We start from the raw sequence: 22,168 nt of genomic DNA on the forward strand, positions 1-22,168 counted from the left end.
ACTACATATGCAGACCTCCTTAAGTGCTCCCTGTGTTTGTGAAAATGTACAAAAAGTAGCTGCATTTAACACACAGCAGCAACCTGGATTTAAAATCATTAAAGAAAATTTTAAATATAGTACAAAATATATTTTAGTCCATTTCAGTGTGAGTGTAAATGTGGATATGTTGCACATATTATCATCTATTTGATTTCAGATCTTTTATTTTTGTGAACATTCTCAAAACCTAATATTCTCCATGTTCTCTATGTTCATATTTTTGTAAAGCCTGTGTTAAATCGTGTCAGCTATTGTAGCGGGGGGAGGGGACTTTCATGGTACACAACAATTTAATAGTGACGTAGTTGCTCTACCTGCCCGGCAAAACGTTTGCGCTGGTAAGACGTGTTGAGATGCTCTCTGTATTTTAGCTATAGCATAATTGACTCGGTCTTAAACTGAATATAAACGTAACAATATCATTGCTAACGTATTGCTAAATATGTTTACGTTTGTTTTGGCCGGCGAAAACCGCAGTTTATTTCGGTAAATTTGACGATATTTTTCCCTCATTTGCATATTTTATGACCTGCTGCAAGAGACTGAGAGCTCCTGACAGTGTGTGTGCACTGACTGACTGTGTCCCTCGCCACTCCTATGTTACGGTACAAAATTGTTATTTGTAATCCTGTAATGTATTTTTATATGAAGGACTGCATAGTTTGATAAGTGATGATAAGCCATAAATTAAAGTTGCAATTTATTTCGTTCTATAAAGAGATTATTCCTGTGTTCTGGTACTTTGAGTGTGTAATATTAGTTTTATAAGCTTCTACTCAATATTTCACACATTATTAGGGCACACATTATTCTGGTGTGTACATCTCTTTAATTGTGTCAGACAAAAAGGGCAAACATAAAAGAAAAGAAGCAATACAACCCAATAGAGGTAGAAACAGTGATGGCAGACAGTCAGCTCTCAAACACATCACTGATCAAATTGTCATGTCCTATTGTCTTTTCTCTCAGGTGACTGAGCCACTTGAGCTCGTTGGGATGGACTTGTTGAACTTACACTCACAGTTGGTGGCAACCAGTACATATGTGTCATGGTTAATTATTTCACCAAATGGGCAGAGGCCTAACCACTGAAGAGCAAAACAGCAGTCGAGGTGACAATTTGTGAACTTGATTTCTTTTACAAATTTGGTGCACCTAAAAGACTGCTAACAGACCAGGACAAAGAGTTTTGCAACAAGGTACGGTAATGATGCCTCATTTGTCCTCAACTACTGCTGTACTGACTTATGTCATGTTTATCCAACTAATCATTTGAAGGTCAACTGTGAACTCTGTGAAAGGCTGGGCATCCAGAGAAGTCTCCGCTCACCCTATCATCCACACACAAACGGCCTTGTGGAGAAACTGAATGGGACAATACAGAGGTATAATTTGTTTTCAATACTGGAATGAGTTGTAACTCTCTTGATATGACATTAAGTTGCTGTTGCTAGCAGAGCAGCTTCATTATGCACATGAATGTGATATCTGCATTTCTAGGTCTCTGAGCAAAACGGTCTCAGATCATCATACGCAGTGGGACCAGTACTTGCAGTCGACGATGTTCGCCCTGCGCACAAAGACACAATTAACTACTAAATATAGCCCGTACTTTTTGATGTTTGGGAGGGAGGCAGAGGTGCCACAGCACAGCAAAGGGGGGCAAGCTGGAGGCAGATTTGCTTAGCCCCCTTAAACTTGTGAAACTGGAGGGGAAAAGTGCAGACCTGGTGTCCCAGAAGGGAAAATGGGAAATTAAAGTAAACATTGACCACCTCATACATTATGTCCAGCCAGAGGAGAGGGTCCCTGCCAAACTAAGAAAGGTGTTGGTTTCCTCTCCTCTTGCTGGTCCATCACAGACATCTACACAACAGACACACACACACAGCACACATGCACACACATCCTCTGGGACACCAGCCTGCTAAAAATCCCCAGGACCTACAAAGGATACAGAACATTGTGGGTAAAGATTCATAAAGTACACCATGAATCATGCATTTCACAAATAACAGTCCCTTGCAGTAATCAGGGACATATGGGCAGGTGGCCATGGAGAGACACTATGGTCCAAGGTTGGGCAATACAAGGTCTTCTCCGCAACAATACAACACCTGGCCCCAGGAAAGGAGATGAAGATGGAGGTAATCTCTTTTAAGTGCTCAGTGTTGTTTGAATATTTTTCTCTCAGTGAGCTAAGTGTAACGTCGTCACTCTTGTACTCACAGACAATGCATAGTTGTTGATGATTGGTAACAAGACGCGCACAAAAATAGTGGACTCTTTTGCCATGTCTGAAGTCTGGCAGGGATCCCAGAGACATTTTATACATTGAGATGAGTTTTTTGTTTCTAGCTGGATCTTGTAAACCACGATGTGGCAGCTGGAGCTGTATGCCATCAGGGACACTGGACTCTTATTGTGAGTAATTATTAACTGAGTGGATGCAAATCATGTGACAATCCAGTGTACAAGAGGATGGCTGTAATCATCAATTGCATTTCCATAGATAATATATCTGAGGGAGAACAGAGCCCTGTATGTGGACCCATTTGGGGCCACAAAAGAACAAGTGGAACAATGCAGATATGTGATGAGGTAAATGAAATGTCAGCTCTAATGATGTCTTCCTTGCTCTTGGATGATATTGTGGCAGCAACATTACACATTACATGATACTGTGTCCTGTTGTCCTTGTGAAGTTGTTTTAACACACGTTAATTGACATTTAATTGGTGAAGCTCTTAAATGGGCTGAGGTTAGAAATAATCAGCTGTGATTAATGTCTTATCTGTGTAGAGCGCTGTTTCGTAGACATGGTCCCGCCATTGGACGATGGGTCTGCTCAACATTAGACCACCCAAGTCAGCTGGACTCCACATCATGTGGTGTGTTTGTATGCAAGGTAACAATTTGACTACATCTCTGCCAATCCATCATCAGGATAAGTCAGTTTTCTGGTACTGAGCAGTCACTTTTTCAGCTTGCAGAGCAGATCCTGCAGGGTGACGAGATAAATTACCCAGTCAACCAGCAGGTCGTGAACCGCATCAGGCTCAAAATGGCAACGGCCCTGATAACTAACACTAGTATGTACTTCTCCACCAGATACACTGAAACATTTGTGTCTGTATTGACATTACATACATAAATACCTGTCATTTTTTTTGCCTGTGTTCACAGATGACCTGTTGGCACTGTGTCGGGCTTGTGTGGAGGAGAGCTTTCACTGTACACATCCTTCTCTGACTGTGACGCTTACCTATTTGCCAAAATCTGACATCTGTTTTTCTGTTTCCCTTTCAGATTGAGTGCAGCACATGCCGCATGTGGTTTCATACGTCATGTGTTGATAGTCCCTCGACTGAGGGGGATTACTTTTGCAAAGGCTGCCAATAAACATGTGCAGCATAAACACATAATTGTATCTGCTCAATCAAGTTGTGATTAATTGAATGATGCCGAGTTAATATCATTGTGATTAATGCTCAAGGCTGAGGGTTGATCGCTGTATGTGGCTGAGAACAAAAAAGAAACATTAACTCACACTGAAATGGACTGAAGTATAATTTGTACTATATTTAATTTTTTCTTTAATGATTTTAAATCCAGGTTGCTGCTGTGTGTTAAATGCAGCTACTTTTTGTACATTTTCACAAACACAGGGAGGACTTAAGGAGGTCTGCATATGTAGTTCTGTATTGCTACTGTTTGTATTTATTGTAGGTAGTTATTTTATGTCTCAAATGGTCGATACAGGTGTTCGTATCACAGGTTGATCTGGGCTCCTCACGCTTTGCCACAGCTGACCGACCTCCCGCTGTGTTCGTGCTGGATGTCAACATACTCTGCAGACTGTTTGACGAGCGGGCTGTATGACAGTTTTCACATCGACTTGACTTCAGCTTAATAACGGTGTATACGGCTGGGAACGATAAGTAAGCATTTGAACGCAGTGCGGAATGAAAGAAATACTGGATGGTAACAGGTGTCACAAGTTAACCTGGATGCTGCGCACTCAACGCCACAGCTAACTGCGGTCTCGACGCTGCTGTCGGCCCGCTCGGCGCACACAAATGCCTCACAGTATTCAACTAACCAGCTGCATGTATGTACAGACATTCACGACAACGATATAAGACCGACTACATGCACTTTTGGACGACGTATTGACAGTTGCGGTTTTTTGGACAGGCATCGACACAGTCGACTGCACTGTCACTGTGTGCTCCGTAGCGCTCGCTGAACAGTGGTTTGCAGGTCGCAGCCCCGGCATCTCAGGGTGGAATAGTAGTGTTTAAGCCACGTCAAAATGAATACACATATACATGACTTGGATCGATGAGCAGGGTGACCGGAATGTTTTTCCCGGTTAGCGGACACGGCCGACGACCCCTCTCCAGACGGGATTCTCAAACCACACCTCCAGCACATCTGGGACCGTCGCCGGTTAAAATGGACACCAGTTAAACTGTCACACCGGGATGTGTTCATCCGTCAGGGCAGCAGCACCGAGCAGCCATGTCCTCCTTACGCTACCTGAACGCCTTCATCTCTGAGCGGCTGACGGCGGCGGCTGTGGAGATCTTCGGCGCGGTGGAGAAAACGTTGATCGAGTATCAGGGAGAGATCAGCCGCAGCAAGCGGGAGGTGGATCACCTGCGGACACTGGTGCTCTGGCCTGAAGTCAGGTTACATAGATCAGGTGTGTGGTCACTCGTCTTTAGATGTTCAGCCATAATCACATATCTGTTTTACTTCACTCCAGTCTCAGCCCTTAATGCAGCCTCCTGTCATCCAGCAGCGCATCAGATCAGTCCTCACTGCAGTGATGAAGAGGAGGCGTCCCCTGAGTGCTGCCATGAGGAGAACTGGGCCCCACACGTGAGCCCGGATCACCCGAGCAGCACCCTGCATGTCAAAGTGGAGTATGAGCAGAGCACTGATCAGAGAAGACCATCCTGTAGGCAGCAGAGAGACGCCACTGTGTCCCCTCAGTTAGTGAAAGGAGAGGGTCGTGAAGAGCCACCGTCACACCTCTACAGTGTACTAAGTGCTGAACAGACAGCAGGTGTCAAAGCTGAGCCCGGTGCTGAGGAGGCTGTTGCATCTCCGTCAACCGGGGAGGCTGAGACCCCCTGCCGAGGAAACCCAGAGTCTGCAGGACTTCAGCGACAAAGCCTGAGAGGTGAGGAGAGGAGTGGCTACGGGGACGTCCAGCAGAGGAGAGCTAAAGCTGAAATTGATAAGTTGCAAATCAAATAAATGTTTATTGATATAGCCCAAATTAACAATCACAATCAATTTGCAATCTGTACAGTGAAGGGCGTCCTCTGTCCTTAGAGGTCGAGGCCTCGCCAAGTGCTGCCCAGTTTAATATATCTTTGTCTTGAATGTGCTCAAGTACAGTGAATCACTAAAGATGTGTATCTGTGGTGACTGAAGAGACTTTACTTATAGATTAAAGGGGCACTATGTAGTTTTTGCAGAATTATTGTATTGTATTAACAAATGATAATGAGGTTATAACACAACATAGTGCAGTATTGAGGGTTTAAAGTGTTGTTTTGAGAAAACTGTAGATCCAAAACTAAACTTACAGAACAAGACTGAAAGAAAAAGGTGCTCATGATGTAGATGCAGCCATGTTTGTGTTTTTGATCCTTTTGCACTACAAACGATGCCTTTATCCTTGCAGACCGGGATGAGACCACTCACCATGAGCAGGATGGGCCCGATGAGCAGCAGTACACTGAACAAGGCTGGAGCCCCCGTCAGGACCACGAGGCCCCCGATCCCCCGCAGATCAAGGTGGAAAGGTTTATGTCATCTAGTCCTCAGGGAGAGGCTGACCTCCGCTACGAAGTCCCTCCTCGGTCAGAGAGGGGTGTCTACGATGAACCTTGTTCTTTTAGCTCCAGCCACAACCCGATTGTGACCAACCAAACATTTTACACAGCACAGGAAGAGAGAAGAGAAGGCTACAACCTGTCTGGACTGAGCAGAACTTGTCTGCCCTTCTGCTCTGTCAACCAGTGTGAATATCGTGAGACTACAGAAGGTGTGTTGAATGGAGACTGGATTAAGGTGCTCACAACGCCGGGAACGAGGGCAAAGAAAAGGCAAAACGCCAACCTGTGCATTGAAGGAAGCGTGAGTTTTGGAGCGGACGAAGACTTGAACGACCTCAGCAGGGAGAGAAGACACACCTGTCCCATCTGCGCCAAACGCTTCAAAGAGTCGAGTCATTTGAAGGATCACTTGAGAATCCACACCGGAGAGAAGCCGTACCAGTGTAAGGAATGCGGCGCAAAGTTCAGACAGAGCGGAGCTTTGACTTTGCACATGAGAATCCACACGGGGGAACGGCCGTACCAGTGCGCAGACTGCGGCCGGCGATTCAATCGGAAGGGCGACATGGAGACTCACAGGGTGACTCACACGGGGGAGAGACCCCACCTGTGCCTGGTGTGTGGGAAAGGCTTCAAAAGGAAGAGCAACCTCAACACACATTTAAAGCTTCATGCTTGAGAACACACGCAACTGGGATCGTTACAGCACTGTATGGATCCACCCTCTGGAAAACATGGATTGTAAAGGACTATATTCAGATGTTGATAAGTGTAGGGAGTGTAAAAACATGGGGATACATCTTTTTTAAAACTGAATGTATCATTTTCATCATATAAAAGCAAACAACAATTTGAATTGTCATGATTCGGAGATAACTGGATTTACTTCTACCGATTTGAACATTAAACAATATAAACCTTAGTTTATCAATTTCATTTCTCACTCAGTCTAGACATGCACATTATAAAAGCAAAGCTACACTCATTAAACTATGTTTTGGATGTACTAACTTTCCATTTTTCATTCATTTCAAGCAAAGATGAGGGCTGGCATCAGGTTGCCAACAGAGTCCGTTAGTAACTGCACACTTTCTTCTGTGCAGCAATACGGCTGGCAGTTGTACTTCCAGTTATCAACAGCTGTGTCATGCTTTCTGAAAAGAGACATTCAAATTTATTTTTGACTCTTTGAGTATAACAATTCTAGTGCCATCTAGTTCTGTTCAATTCATGAGAGGGCATACATCTCTGTGGCTGATATCTCCAAAACTCAGCAACTCACACTAAAACAATCTAAATGTACGAAGCACCACAAGGCAGAGGGAAAATGTGTTTTTGATTTTCAGGTGAACTTTCCCTTTTATATCCTGTTTTTGCAATCATAAGAACATGTGATTGTGGAGCTACAGCAAATGTCTAAGGTTTAAAATCTGGACGGTTCCTATCAAACCAGTCACACGCGCTAACACTTCACGATCCAGACAGATTTTCGAAAGGTCAGACCCATAGTGCATCAAAATGTTTTACCATAAAGACTTCTGTAAACAGATGCTGCAAATCCTCACTAAATAAATCTCCACTGCTCATGAAAAGAATGAAAAAAATGTGTTGATGCCATTGTAGATGCAGTGTGGTACATTTCAACACTGTATCTGAGAATATGAATTATGACAATATATTGGGTTCTATCCTCAGGTAAACTAATCCAGTGAACGGTAAATAGTTCAGTTTACCATCAGTTTGTCACCTACATATGGAGCAGTTGTCTAAATAAAGTGTACACATTCTCAGACTTTTGTCTGGATTTCTGACACTAGTTAAAAATCTGCCTATACATGCAACCGTGGGGCCAGTTGTTCAAAGGTAATCTGATCGGATTTTGGTTATCGGATTGGATCAAATCTTGAAAATGGGTTGTTCAAAAGGGAAAGAAAGATTCTGAAATCAGATTATATCACGGAATCCAATCCTAGTTTTAATCTGGATCAAACCTTCCGTTTGTGTTGTTCAAAACGTTTCAGTAGGATTTGGATAACTCGGATCCAAATAAACAGGATTCTCCTGATCCCAACGGGGGGTAGGATTTCAAGGTGGATTTCAGGAAGAAAATGTAGTAAAACTTTAAAATTGGTCAAATAATACATTTGTATCATTAAGTGTATATACTTTCGCTTATATTTTGCACTTGACTTGTTTAACCGTTACAGTGATGAAGATATGGTACCAATGTTGTGCAGGACAATACACGCAAGTATTATGTTGCATGCTTCCTGTGGTTCCACTCACAAGTAGTTAAGGCATGCAAAGCGTCTCTTCAGAACTCCATTTAAACGCTCGATTGCACATCTTGTTTTGCAATGAGCAGTGTTGAAGCGTGCCTGCGCAGGTGTGGTTGCTGCAAGAAAAGGAGTCATCAGCCATGGTAGGAGTGGATAGGCTCTATCTCCTAATATTATGCCAACCGGTCGGTTGGTTTAGAGCACTCGTAATCCATATTTGGTAATCTTGAAAACTGTGTGTCTGGATCAGGGTGATCTAGTCCAATGTTGCTCTGAAAAACCAGCATAAAAGTAAGACGGATTACCTGATCCTGAATAGCAAAAAATGGGATTTCCAAATCCAGATCATTGTGATCCAGATTAAATGTTTTGAACAACTGGCCCCTGGTGATTGTCATCCATGGCATCACAGCTGTAACCAACCACAGTAGAGTACATCTGCAATCCGAAAACTTTGCTCAATCACTGTGTCACCGCTTGTATACTACCTCTGTCATGTGATTTGTTGGGCCTCATGCCACATGGCTCAAACAAAGAGAAGGCCTGTAGGGGAAATCAAAAGCTTAACTACTAGGGCCTTATCAACATGAGGAGTTAAGAACAAAGGAACAGAACCAAGGCCCAAAAGGTGTGAAAAACTGTAACTCCAGGTACGACCCACCCCCAAAACTTTCACCTGGTCCATATTGGCTGCAAGCCAGGAAACTCCGCCAGGATCACAATGATGTCACTCGCAGTTTAAAGGTCAGGAGACCCCACTGCATGTGGCATTACCAGGGAGCATTAAGTTGTGAAGAGACTCTGGTTTCATGCGGCAGTTACCATAAGGGTAGACTTTGAGAAACATTTTTCACTTTGCTTGAGCTAAGCTTCAGTTCCCTCCTCGCTGGACGAGACAGAAACTGTTTTTGTTTTCCTTTTAATTTTTGTTCGAATATTCGTTATCCCTGTTTTGGATCCATAGAGGAACAGTGCACAACCCAGTCGTCCCTCACCGCCTGCAGTAGGAAGAGATTATCTTCAGAAGGAGACGGAAACCCCGAGGTCTGATCCTTCCATCAGGTCGACAACGCAGCATGATAGCTGCCTGCCTTCGTGAGCTGTTAGGACGCTACAGCTGACCCCGCGCTCGCACCCAAAGCGAGTAGGACTTTCGAGTCTGACGGGACACATGCTAGTCGCAATGAGCCACCCAAGTAAGAGGCTACTGTTTGGGCAGAAACAGAATATAGCGTGCTTTTGTTGTGCTTATGTTTTGTTGTGAAGGGACCGCCGAGTCCTACTTAAGGTTGACTGTACTGTGTGCTAACTGTGTTATTACGCTCGCTAGGAGCTCATTCATGCTGATCCAGCTTGTGTAGTTTTGCCACGTGTGTGATCACAGTACGTCATATTCCTGCTCAATCAACGGACGATAAACGAACCTCGATTCACTTACCAACCACTGGTTGAGGGAGAGACGACCGCTGTGTACCACATGGTCGTTGTGTTGTTGTCTGCTAAGCGCTCGCTTAGCTTCTTTCCATTTACTAACTCACACACCAGCACACACACACACACACACACCTACATACACATCATACACATGTAGTATAGTCTGAAACTTATAGTTGATAACACCGTTATAACGACGTAACCGCCATCTTTGTTCAAACCTCGCACGCACGTGATCGCCTTGGGTTGACACATTCACTGCCGCCATTTTTGAATCCCAGGTATATGATTCAGTTGAATCTGTATCACCACCTCAGGATTTGTGTTCTCGCGTGACTTGGCCAAGTCACGCCCTCTAGTTGTAGTCCGGTGAATGTGACTTCCCACGCCACATTCAGCCATCTTTGTAGTTTTTAGAAGGTCGTGTCTCACAAACACACACACACATGCATATATTTCCACCCACTTATGTTTGGCTCGCTTATATTTTTGCGGTGCTAGTTCTAGAGAACAACTGTTGTTTATTGAAGTAGGTGGTTTATGTTTTAGAGAAAGCCTTAATAAACACTGTAATTTTAACTGAACAGTATCTGTGATTATTTTGCACAATCCCATATTATAATAACAGCTGGTTGAGATGGTCTGTGCTCGAATTTATGCCTTCCCTCTTATCTAATTTTTGACATTTTCATATTATTGACAATTTGACTAATTTCAGGCGTTGAGACTAAAGGTATATGATTTGATTATTGATCCCTGATTTCAGGGTGGTGCCCCGTGTTCATTAATGAATAATAGTTACCTATGTTTAATTAATTAACTATAATAATTTTAATAATTAATAAGAATATTTTAATTAATAATCAATAATAAATATCGATTCTCAACAGATTTGTATAGTGTACATGATGATATCAGAAGATGTCCAGTGATTTCAGTGTGTAAATCAGTCTGCGCAAGGAGTTAATTGACATCCACACGGTGAAATACAATACTGTAAGTCCAGTGTGACGACAGATTGTTACATCTAAAAGCTAATTAGACACCAAATGACAACACAAGTGTTTTATAATGCTTCACAGGCCGAAGTAATTGCTATATTATAATCTTGTCTGGTGCAAGGTAAACAAGCTATGTTTAGTTTGTCTCAGAAAAAAAGATTGTTAAAGCTGCATTGATTTAATTCTGGCCACTAGATGACAGGAGGACTCTAATGCTAACTGTGAGGTTTACATGAGCTTTACATGAGCTTTTGCTTGAAGTCTGGTAAATAAGCAAAGTGGTTCTAAAATTGCCCACATTGAACACAATGTAGTCCTGTAACATTAAATCAGGGTTTCTTAGAGTTCTTATAAACTTTATTATTCTTAAATGAGGTTCCACCGAGATTTGAACTCGGATCACTGGATTCAAAGTCCAGAGTGCTAACCATTACACCATGGAACCAATACAGCTATACTACAGACAGTTGTCAAACAGTTACATTATATCAGGGTTCACTATGTGCAAAATTAGAGTCAGAAAACAAACAGCATGTCACGGATACAAATTCTTAGTGAATCTTGTTCAGAATCTGGAATGACTGATGTGAGTAAACAGCCAGTTCTGCGTCCTGTTTGTCTTTCTGTGAGCGCAGCTTTAGCTAGCTATTTTGGAGTTTGTGCATGCTCTGTGGTCACTCGGTCATGATGTTGTCCAATCCACCTGAAAGATCATGAACTCCAAATCTGACAAGGTCAGGAGGAGGGAAATGGTTTTTGAACCACATGGTGGAATGCACATTTTGAATTCTTCCAGCTGCATGGACCATTAAAATGACATCCCACTGAGATAGAAAATCCGGATCACATCTTTGTGGAACCACTCAATCCTAAAGGACTCAGGAACTGTTTGTGGCTTTGAATGATTTCTCTGCCAGCATCAATGGGAGATCAGGATGGGGCTTAAAAGTGATGGTAAACCAAGGCGGTTACCACCTCCCACATAAATTCCCTCCCTGCTTTCCTGCACTTTTAATTCCGAACAATAGATGACACTTATTTAATTCATTTAGCCTTACAAAATATCTTGATTTTAGTCAGCTGTTTCTATGGGGCGACATCATATTCGCACCGATGCACTGAGCACTCCAACCAGAGCTGTGGACAGTCCTGAAACCTGGATCTCAGTTGCCATTTTGCCATCTGGTTCCCTCATCTTAAAGTCGTGAGTTTTTTTTTATGGTATTTCGGTTAAATGGTTAAAGGTCTGTGGTTAACAAAGCCTGAAGATATTATTTACACATTTTGTTCTGTGAAATACATCACTAAATGTCCCACAATTGAGTTATTAAGCACTTGCATGTCTTGAAAAAAACAGTGATTGCTAACAAGTTGACTACAGATTTTGTCGGTACCATTAAACGTCATCACACTGAACGCAAATACTCACTAGTCTGTCTTTACTGGCAGACTTTAGTTGTGAACAACTCAAACTCTAACTTCACAACTGGTAGATAGTCTATAGAAATTGGGTATAGTAATTGTGTTGTGTTTGTAAAACTGGGGAATTTGTATTATTGCAAATTATATTAGCCTATTCATTTGCATTTGACATTTCTCCACAGGCCTCATTTGAATTTTTTTTTGCACTTCCCCTCTTGTTATTCTGCTTTCTGTCAAGAAAACGAAAGATACATTTTTTTTCGAAAAACATTTTCGTCTGTCTTTCTCTCTTGACTTTTGTTTACTTACTTTGTTTTATCAGTTTTAAAACAATCTCCCAAAATAAAGTAACGATTGCGGAATTCCCTACTCTGGGCCTGTCAGTGAAAGCAGCATGACAGTCGTGCTGCTGCAGTTCTTGTGCCCTCTTTGAGTGTCTAGTCTACAGAATCAGCTGTAGTGGTATCAGGTGCTGTCAGTGAGTCACGTGACTCGTGCAGTTTGAAGTGGTAATATCCCGGTTCCATGGTGTAATGGTTAGCACTCTGGACTCTGAATCCAGCGATCCGAGTTCAAATCTCGGTGGGACCTGGTTTTTGGGAGAGGTACTTAAAACAAAGTCTCTTCAGGGATTACTATCGAAAGACGTGACATGTGAAAGCAATTGGATTAAATGAATGCATAGTTCATGTTCATGTGTCATCAGATCTGACCTCCAGTATTAACCAGTGCGTGTTATTTCCCACAAAACCCTAAAATTAAAGCAGTTGTCAGTCACATGAAGAAAAATGTTGATTGCACGAAATTACTTGGACAAAACTGACGAAACGAAACCAATATCAAGTTCTGTTTGCCTGTGCGTCGCTGCGGTGAGTTTTCTTTTTGCAGACTTTTTTTTTTTAACTTCCTACTGTTTCAGTGGGTTGGTATGTGCTACCAGCGAAGTGAAACCCAAGGAAACGAAACCTAACATACCTTTTTTTGGGGCCTGTTTATTGCTGATACTCCACCGAAATGCCGACGTTTAAGCGCCAAAACTACTCGAAGCAGTGTTGCCAGAGCCTACGAGAAAAACAAGCAAACGGGCCGATAAAAACATGCCCAAAGGAATAAAACCTAGGCACTTCAGAAACAAGGGGGCGTGTGTCCTGTAGTCTGTGCGTCTGCCGGTGAACCCTTGTACCCAGCAAAGTTAGTGCGGAAACCGCTGCTGCCGTGAGAGACAACTCATTCAGCTGTTGGAGTCCTTCCTAAACACAATACCTTCAAAGCGGACAATAAGTGAACAGCATGAACACTCTGAACCAGCAGTATGAGGAGAGGGTTCGTCCCTGCATCGACCTCATCGACTCTCTCCGCTCTCTGGGTGTAGAGAGGGACTTGGCGCTGCCTGCCATCGCCGTGATCGGAGACCAAAGCTCGGGGAAGAGCTCTGTGCTGGAGGCGCTGTCAGGGGTGGCTCTGCCGAGAGGGAGCGGTGAGTTATTACTAGTGGTGCGACACGATTAAAAAAATTAATCTAATTAATTAGAGGCTTTGAAATTAATTAATCGCATGTCAATATTTGACACGAGAAGCCACATTATTCAATTTAAATGGATTTTGGTATATGACTGAATCGATGAATAGACACATAAATGAGCTTAACAACAAAATCGTGTTATTTTCATCACTGTGTGTTAACATAAAGTGAAATACTATTAAAGATTATTATGATTGCATTGTTCACAAGGCACAGACTTAAATTCAAGCTTTTTCAGGACTTTTTGTAAAAATTTCTGTCTTAAACACATTTGTTTTTAAAATAAAAAACAGCACTTAGTACAGTACATTCCAGAATGTACCACCGAGAATCCACTTCGCCAGTGCGTTTGTTATTTTGTCAGTCGTGGACTCATGTTGGCTCTGAACCCTGTCATCTTGTCGAGTGTGGATTTGCGACACTGCCTGCTCCAACTAGGAGCGCTGTCTGTGTTAGCTGCAACATGTTTGGGTGGCAGCGGAGGCTGTAAGTGCTCTGGTGATTTCTTGCACAAGTATGCTTTTTATGGAGGACTAAAAGTGCCACAATTAAATAAATAAATACACCATTAAATCATTAATTAAATGTGTCATTAATTAATTAAATGTGTCTTAATTAATTAAAATTGGAATTGAATGTGTCATTAATTCATTAAAATATCAATTCATTTGATTTAAAAAAAACAACATATAATTATTTCACTATATAATTAATTATTTCATGGTCCTGTGTTGCAGTGCTTCATGAATTTATTTTATCTGTCAAACTCACTCATCAAAGTCGATGGGTGGTTCCTAACACCTGATTGGTTACCCTGCACATCAAGTCAAGGCAAATTGATTCCAGATAATGGATTGATGCAATCAAACAAAACTTCATTGGCAACGCTGTGGAAGGCTCGGTCCCCTGCTAGCCCCACTGTTGATACAGAGTGCGAGGTGCAGGATGTAGCATCCCCGGCTGAATGATGGTCAGACTCTCTAACTGATGGTCCAAAGTGTTTATTACAGGAACCTTGTACACTCTCCAACACACCTTCGAACACCTCATCTCCGTTCCTCTGTACCGACAGGATAGCTGAGCTAATGCTAATTAGCGTTCCCGCTAGCTCAAACATGCTATATCAAACTGTACAAATCTGTAAAAGTTACAATCTGAATTAAACATTAAACATGTCATGAAGTGATATGACAACAAACCCTGTGCCCTTTATCAGCCAGGTACTAAGTAAATCATTTTCATCACGTTCAGCAAAGACCATGCAGGCACACTTCCAACATGCAGTCACATACGATTCACAAGAACACGGATGTTTTCAGGTCACAGCGAGACGCTTTCAAGATAAAAGTCCCGCATTTAGCGTCTAATAATTCATGAAATAATAACCTGGCTTCAAAGAATATCAGTAAACCAAATGAAAACAAGATGTTCTTATAAATAATCATCACATTAAAGGTCATTTACAAAGGACAAAATGTCAAAAATTTGATCTCACTAGAAAGTTCAAGGGGATGTTCTTCTTTCGGTTTCAAGACTTCAGACCAAAGCAATGGATTAGACTAAATGTGTGTTAGCCCCGCCCACTGACTTCGATGAGTGAGTTTACAAAGGGCAGAGCTTTAGTTATGATACAGGGCGCTGTCACAAAAATAATTTAAAAAAATAATTTTTAAATCTTACTTGTGAAAGGTAATCCCCCGCGATCTGCTTACAATACTGCGCCGGTTATTGCAACCGTAAACTGCACAAAATACGGGCATAGTTGCTGGCACTCCGTTGATTCCGATTGACTCTAGTGCTAGCATACAGTGAGGAGACCCAACCAAGATGGCGGCGACGCTGGGTTACGTTCCAGCACGTCATGAGGCGTCTACGTATATTATGTTTTTTTTTCACTTTCGTTCACATTGTCCCTTCTGACACAGCTTTTTTCGAGTTTGTCAGAAGGTTAGGAAGTATACTGGATTTAAAAAATTTGTGTCGTACGCTTTTATTGTTACACAGGCATTGTGACAAGATGTCCTCTGGAACTGAAGATGAAGAGAAAGAAGGAAGGAGAGAAATGGTATGGAAAGATAAGCTACAAGGACTACAAGGAAGAGCTGGACGACCCTGCAGATGTGGAGGACTGCATTAGAGAAGGTAGAGTAAAGAGCATTTTTAAATGTCACTCTTTAAAGCACATCAAATTTCATTTCCATGTTCACACCACGCTCTCTCTCTCCAGCTCAGGATGAAATGGCCGGGGTCGGGTCAGGGATCAGTGATGACCTCATCAGTCTGGAGATCGCCTCTCCTGATGTTCCGGACCTGACGCTCATTGACCTGCCCGGCATCGCCAGGGTGGCTGTAAAGGGACAACCAGAGAACATCGGAGAACAGGTGTGGATGCTCAGCACCTAGTACTTTGAGTGTGACTGAAATATCTTGATGGATTTACATGAAATTGGATGCAAACATTTGTGGTTTTCGAACAATGAATCCTAATGACTTTGGTGGTCTCTGATTGTAGTCCCAGCTCACAGGTCACTTTTCGTGAGCTTCTAAGCTTCTAACTCTTCAGTTAGCCCTAGAAGTCAAAGTGGGTAAGGCTACTTTAGTCGGAAGCTAATCAGCAGAACATGCTAACAGTTGTTGCTGAAGTCAGAATGATTAAAACACAGTGTAATTCACTCCTCATATATTTGCTCCACCATCGTGCAACGTTGCCTCTAAATACAGCTCCATGTGAGCAGCTTAAACATGTGGGCAAATTCAAAATTTGATAGCCATACCATGCTAAGTTAGTTGCTAAGCTATGACTGGACAGTCACTGTTCAGCGGAGCAAAGGTTTAGTTGCTCACAAGATACTTGAGATAACTGAAATGGCTAACCCATAAAATATTGCACTATGATTTGTCTCCATTCCTGTCCATCAAAAACTGTAATCCTCTTGTGTGTAATGACTATTAGAGTGTAACGGGACAGTTAAAGGTGGTGTAGAGTTATAATGTCTTTGTTTGTGATTTGATTACAACCAAACACAGTGGCGATTGATAATGTTGTGGATTATAACTTTAAACTTAAATATGGATGCATACTTTCAGATAAAGAGACTGATCCAGAGTTTCATCAAAAAACAAGAAACAATCAGCTTGGTGGTTGTTCCAAGCAACGTGGACATAGCAACCACGGAGGCTCTGAAGATGGCACAGGAAGTGGATCCTGATGGAGGGAGGACTTTGGGTAAACAGAGCTGATTTTAGAAAAGGGACACTTTTCCGAGTTACTTTTGGATAGTTCACTATTTGTCTCTCTCTCAGGTATCTTGACCAAGCCTGATCTGGTGGACAAAGGCACAGAGGGGACGGTGGTTGACATCGTCCACAATGAGGTCATCCACCTGAAGAAGGGCTACATGATCGTCAAGTGCCGGGGTCAGAAGGAGATCACAGAGAAGGTGTCTCTCACTGAGGCAACTGAAAGAGAGGAAGCCTTCTTCAGAGATCATGAGTGTTTCCAGTAAGTTCAATTCCTTTTGGTCAATTATGCAAACCATGATTTGACAGGTTGTGCAGCTGGTACTCAATAAGTTATTATTTTTGTTGCAGTGTTCTTTATAACGAAGGCCACGCCACTGTTCCTAAATTAGCTGAAAAACTCACACTTGAGCTGGTGCATCATATCCAGGTAAATACTTCTTGGTGCTTCAGTTTCACGGTTCACTTAGGACCACTTTCCCAACATGTGTGTCTAAGTTCTGACCCTGTGGGATTTGTAGATGTCTCTGCCTCGACTGGAAGATCAGATTGAGAAGAAACTAGCACGGATTCATACAGAACTGGTGAAATATGGCGATGGACTTCCATCCGATGCAGCCGAGAGACTTGTCTTTCTTATTGATGTGAGTTCGCCACAGTAGCTGGCACTTTTCACACTCACAAAATGCTGCACCGCCTAACTAAAACTCATTTTCCCCTCTTCTTTTATCTGATCCTGTCATATTTTAGAGAATGACAGCATTTACACAGGATGCCATCAGCCTCGCTGCAGGGGAGGAACTCAGAAGCCTCAAAATATTTTCCATGCTAAGGCAAGTGTTTGCAGCGTGGAAGGAGAGCATCGACCAGTATGGGGTAAAATGTAAGTGCGTCGACATCTCAGTCATTACATCACTTTCAATGTCTTTTGTTTGCCTTCGGCACTACAAAACTGTAATTTGTAAAGTTAACTATTAAGTAAGGTTGTAAAATGTTGTTTTATAAATGCCATTTTCTACACTGATATGTGAAAAACAACCTATTTAACATCTCCAAATATGAAACGATGGAAACTCTGGCTCACAAGCCTTGTTACAAAGCTGGAACCAACAATCATGTTGGACACAACCAACATTTTGAAATGACTGATTCCCAGTCACGATAATGTTTTTAAGGAAAAGAGACAAGCTCTGTGGATGTATTATATTTTCTTAATGATTATTCTATATAAAAATGTTATCAGTATGACCTTTACGTTTTGCTCCAGATTGCTGTAATGACCGCCATAACCAAGTTTTGACTTACTTCCCTCCTTTCTCAAATTCATCCCTACCGCAGTCAACTGGAATGTTGAGCGACAGGTGGCCGAGTATGAGAGGAAGTACCGAGGGAGAGAACTGCCGGGGTTCGTCAACTACAAGACCTTCGAGGGCATGGTCAAGGAGCAGATCAAAAAGCTGGAGGAGCCTGCTGTCCTGAAACTCAAGGAAGTATCAGGCATGTCTTCAACACTTAGGCAGTTTAAGTTACTATTTGATCTTGTGTTGTTCACACTGTGCCTGATTTTGTTTTTGTTTTGTTTTTGTCTTTTAGAAATTGTGAAGGACGAGCTGTTTAAGTTGGCAGAGAGCAGCTTTGTTGGATTCCCTCATCTCATCAGAATAGCTAAGGTGTCATTTTCGTTGTTGTACTGCTGTACACGTGAAAGAAACGTTGTTGAACATCTACTGACGTGTAATAAATGTTGCTGTCCTTAAGATGAAAATCGAAGCCATCAGAAAGGAGAAGGAGATTACAGCAGAGGCTCTGCTGAGGACTCAGTTTAAGATGTAGTCGATCGTTTACACTCAGGATGGCGCGTACAGCAAGAAGTTGGGGAAGCGGAAGAGAGAACCTGAAACATTTAACAAATACAATAGTGACAGTGTGGCCACCCTAATAGAGATGACGAAACACCTCAAATCCTACTACCAAGTAAGTCTACATGCTGTACATTTTCTTATGCATCACACACATTTGAAATACAGGGTGGGGAAAAAATTGTTTAAGAATTTAGGGGCTAGGGCCACCCCGGACCCCCCTTCAGGACCCCTGCATGGGGTCTCGTCTCGTAATCATCAGACACAGACATTGTCTTTAGTGTTAGAGTAACCTAGGTGAATGTTGGCTACAGTGCTAATAGGGAGTGCTAGTTAGCAGCCAAAGGTGATGCAGGTCTGTCATAATGTAGACAAAATTCTATAGACTAAAAACACAGAGTTGTCCTTTATATTAAAGTCCGTATAAACCAAAATCAGCCATTTTCTTCTAAACACATCAAACAGGTCATAAATGTGTTTACTTAAAACATGTAAAAGCCATTCGGCCATGTAGAATTTAATTTTGGAGCTAGGCTCACAAACAGTTTTTCAACATTTCTGTGTTCAGGATTTAATGGGCGGGTCAGAAATCATGCAAATCATGGCCGGGTTACGTAACGCGGCTATATGATTTGCATAAACCCCGCCCTGCTGCGGAAGTGCTATAAATACATTCAGCGGTCGGCTTCAGCGGTTCTCCCACTCGCTCTCCAGTCTCGGATAGCATTGCTTACAATAGTTTGCAGCTAGCTAACCAGTCAACCAGTCAGCTAACCAGTCATGTCTCCTCCACATCGCTCTGCATCTTTCCTGGATGCCACAGTGTGCAGGGTGATGGCGCTGTTATCTTATTTAAGTTTCCTTCGGATGACAACGTAAGGAAACGGGGGAGTCTGTTGACGCTGGTCAACTCCGTCCCGGCTTGCATCCTCTCCTCCCGCCGACAAGGAGATGTGGCCGCTGCTGACCGCCGCTGACACTCTCCGTCCCGCTGACGGTGGGTCCCACCGGTATAATGTGGCCGCCGCCGCCGCCACCACCGCAGCTGCAGCCGACCCACTCCGTCCCGCTGACGGCGGCGGCCACATTATGCCGGTGGGACCCGCCGTCAGCGGGACGGAGTGGGTCGGCTGCAGCTGCGGTGGTGGCAGCGGCGGCGGCCACATTATGCCGGGTCCCACCGGCGGTATGTGGCGGTAGTATCAGGGCCGCATTATTGGTGAGCCGTCCCAGTGTGAACGGATAATCGGGAGGCGCGGAGCGAGGGCGTGTCGGTCTGACAGTCTGATAACTGCACAGGTCCTTCACTCAACTAAATACAGAGAAATGTACCACAAAGCAACGTTACATGACCGAACAAAAGTAACGTAGTAACTGTAACTGTCTTTAGCAACTCATATGAGGAAAACAAATACCACAGCTGTATGTGGAGAAGTGTCTGTCCTCCTGTCCGTCCCCTCCCTGTCCTCCCGACTCTTCCTCACATTTCTGCTCACAAAACAGCGTCTGTCACGCTTGTCACAAGACTTTAACTCACCGAGTGTTTGACGAAAATAAATCACCGCGACCGCCAGCCCTCCTGACCGAGACTACAGGAAACTGTCCCCCAGAAAACAACCTCCGTCCCCGCGAGTGACAGAGTCAGACAGCGTCCTGTTTACTGATGGTGATTATGTATAATTATGTAATTTAGCGCGAAAAACTTCACTCCGTCACTTTCCAGGATGTTTAGTGGGTCAGGATCTCAATCACTACACGTTATAACAGCATCTATATGATTATAAACTGTCCGCGGGTTTAGATAGACAAGGGGAACACCTGGGGAACACCTGGGGAGACACCGACGTCATTAACATGACGTGTAGCCCCCGCCGCATGGGCGTGGTTCCAGCGCCTCTAACTGACACGCCCCCAGCGTTTCACAGCAGAAAGAAGTGCTTGTTTTTCCATGATTTTGAGACCTAATTTTATATACTTAACAATTTTTTTAATCTTTCAAATTTGGCTCAGTGGTCAATGATACATGTTTCTTTGGTGTGACAAACTCATAACACAATTTTTTTGCCACTTTACACAGACTTTAAGTTCAATACTCAGACATTTTTAGTTAGCAGTGTAACATATATATGTGTACAAGGAGCATTAATGATAGCAGAAAACAAGGAAATGCAGAAAAAGTATTTTCTATCAACACTGAATTCTCTCAGTACAGATATTGTCGTGACATACACAGATACAGCTTTGCGTTACTGACTCCTTTCCGAACCACAGATTGCTGGCAGGCGTCTGGCTGACCAGATCCCCCTGGTGATCCTCTACCAGATGGTGCAGGAGTTCACCGTCCAGCTGCAGAGGGAGATGCTGCAGGTGATTCAGGACAAGGAGAAAGCCGAGTCCCTGCTCGAAGAGGAGTCCGGCATCAGAGCCAAGAGAATCAACCTTCAGGATCGCCAAGAGCGCCTGAAGAAGGCACGCGTTCTGTTGATGGACTTCAGTATGAACATATACAGCTTCAGCAAAACACAGCTGCAGTGCTAACCAGATTTGTATTTGGAGAGGGTGATGACTTGTTATTATTTAGGCTTTCTGTTCCTTTTGCTCATGTTTCATTAATGATTCCAATTTTTATTTCATGTGCCCAGTTCTCGCATCCAGTGGTCTTATTTTCTCAATGACAGGCAACATACAGGGTGGGGTATATAAGGTCCACAAAATATAGCAATACCAAATAGTTCAACATATTATTCTTCCTAGTGTGTTCAGGGTGAAAGGAGCCAGTTTGCTAATAGGCACATATAAGGTATACAGGTTGGTTAATTGTTGGTTAATAATGGTTAATCGGGGTTATTGACGTTAGCTGTTAGCCTGTCCCGCATGTTTGTCCTGAGCTGTGAAACCATGTGTTGCAGATTGTGATATCTACTGAAATAAAACTGAAAACATTATTTAAACTCCTCTTGTGTCGCCAGTGCTAGTGTTTTATTTTAGTCGATCATTTTAATGAATGCCACAAATACAAACTGCCTTCATACAACTTTGACATATGTTAATTTACATTTGTGTTTATTAATTTTCACTCATGAAGAGAAGTTCATGTTGCTGCAACTTTGGTGACAAATGCATTATTACGTCACACAACGGGGTGATTCTTCACAGCACATGAGCCGACTTATGTTACCAATGATGCATTGAGCATGAATTACATTTTCTTACCTTATAATATAAAATTCAGCATCATTAATGGTACAGTGTCTTGTAACAGGATGAATGGTGTCTCTGTCTCAGCCACTCTGACCCCCATTACATGTTTCCACACAGTGTAACACAGTGGTTACTTCAACATACAAGTTTTCAACACAATACTGTTACGACATGAGTTTTGTTTTTAGTCAGCTACCACATCACATCTGACAAACAGTTGCAGACCTGGGATTTGTGTTGCACTCAGAAACTATGGGGCCAGTTTCTACAAAATGGTGCTTTAAAGTATGCATGTGTTAGTTAAATGAATTTG

The 22,168-nt window shown here is 42.8% G+C and overlaps 2 protein-coding genes, 1 long non-coding RNA gene and 2 other non-coding genes across 7 annotated transcripts; 4 read left to right on the forward strand and 1 right to left on the reverse strand.

Moving 5' to 3' along the window:
• Window positions 1–193: 193 nt before the first annotated feature.
• Window positions 194–3,123, forward strand: LOC115583070 (uncharacterized). Its single transcript, XR_003984298.1, has 5 exons — window positions 194–647; window positions 1,012–2,466; window positions 2,555–2,643; window positions 2,845–2,950; window positions 3,029–3,123. It is a non-coding gene; the product is annotated as an uncharacterized LOC115583070 (long non-coding RNA).
• A 562-nt stretch (window positions 3,124–3,685) lies between these two features.
• LOC115583067 (zinc finger protein 777-like) lies at window positions 3,686–10,194 on the forward strand. Of its 3 annotated transcripts, none has more exons than XM_030419483.1 (3): window positions 3,688–4,750; window positions 4,847–5,233; window positions 5,744–10,194. In XM_030419483.1, the coding sequence occupies exons 1-3, from the start codon at window positions 4,567–4,569 to the stop codon at window positions 6,574–6,576; spliced, it is 1,404 nt and encodes a 467-aa protein (XP_030275343.1). In that variant the 5' UTR covers window positions 3,688–4,566; the 3' UTR covers window positions 6,577–10,194. The 3 variants fall into 3 exon arrangements, with proteins under 3 accessions (XP_030275342.1, XP_030275343.1, XP_030275344.1); XM_030419484.1 differs by having other exon boundaries at window positions 3,691–4,750; window positions 4,850–5,233; XM_030419482.1 differs by having other exon boundaries at window positions 3,686–5,233.
• A 790-nt stretch (window positions 10,195–10,984) lies between these two features.
• Window positions 10,985–11,056, reverse strand: trnaq-uug (transfer RNA glutamine (anticodon UUG)). Its single transcript has one exon. It is a non-coding gene; the product is annotated as a tRNA-Gln (tRNA).
• Window positions 11,057–12,552: 1,496 nt separating this feature from the next.
• trnaq-cug (transfer RNA glutamine (anticodon CUG)) lies at window positions 12,553–12,624 on the forward strand. Its single transcript has one exon. It is a non-coding gene; the product is annotated as a tRNA-Gln (tRNA).
• A 404-nt stretch (window positions 12,625–13,028) lies between these two features.
• Window positions 13,029–21,608, forward strand: LOC115583118 (interferon-induced GTP-binding protein Mx-like). Its single transcript, XM_030419578.1, is given in 12 exon segments — window positions 13,029–13,510; window positions 15,560–15,697; window positions 15,783–15,937; window positions 16,643–16,781; window positions 16,859–17,057; window positions 17,147–17,225; window positions 17,317–17,439; window positions 17,546–17,678; window positions 18,134–18,292; window positions 18,389–18,465; window positions 18,554–18,769; window positions 20,926–21,608. Coding segments are annotated over 12 exon segments (1,872 nt in total). The 5' UTR covers window positions 13,029–13,323; the 3' UTR covers window positions 21,193–21,608.
• Window positions 21,609–22,168: the final 560 nt, after the last annotated feature.

The sequence above is a fragment of the Sparus aurata genome, chromosome 6 (genome assembly GCF_900880675.1).
Source record: "Sparus aurata chromosome 6, fSpaAur1.1, whole genome shotgun sequence".
In the NCBI taxonomy this organism is placed as follows: domain Eukaryota; kingdom Metazoa; phylum Chordata; class Actinopteri; order Spariformes; family Sparidae; genus Sparus; species Sparus aurata.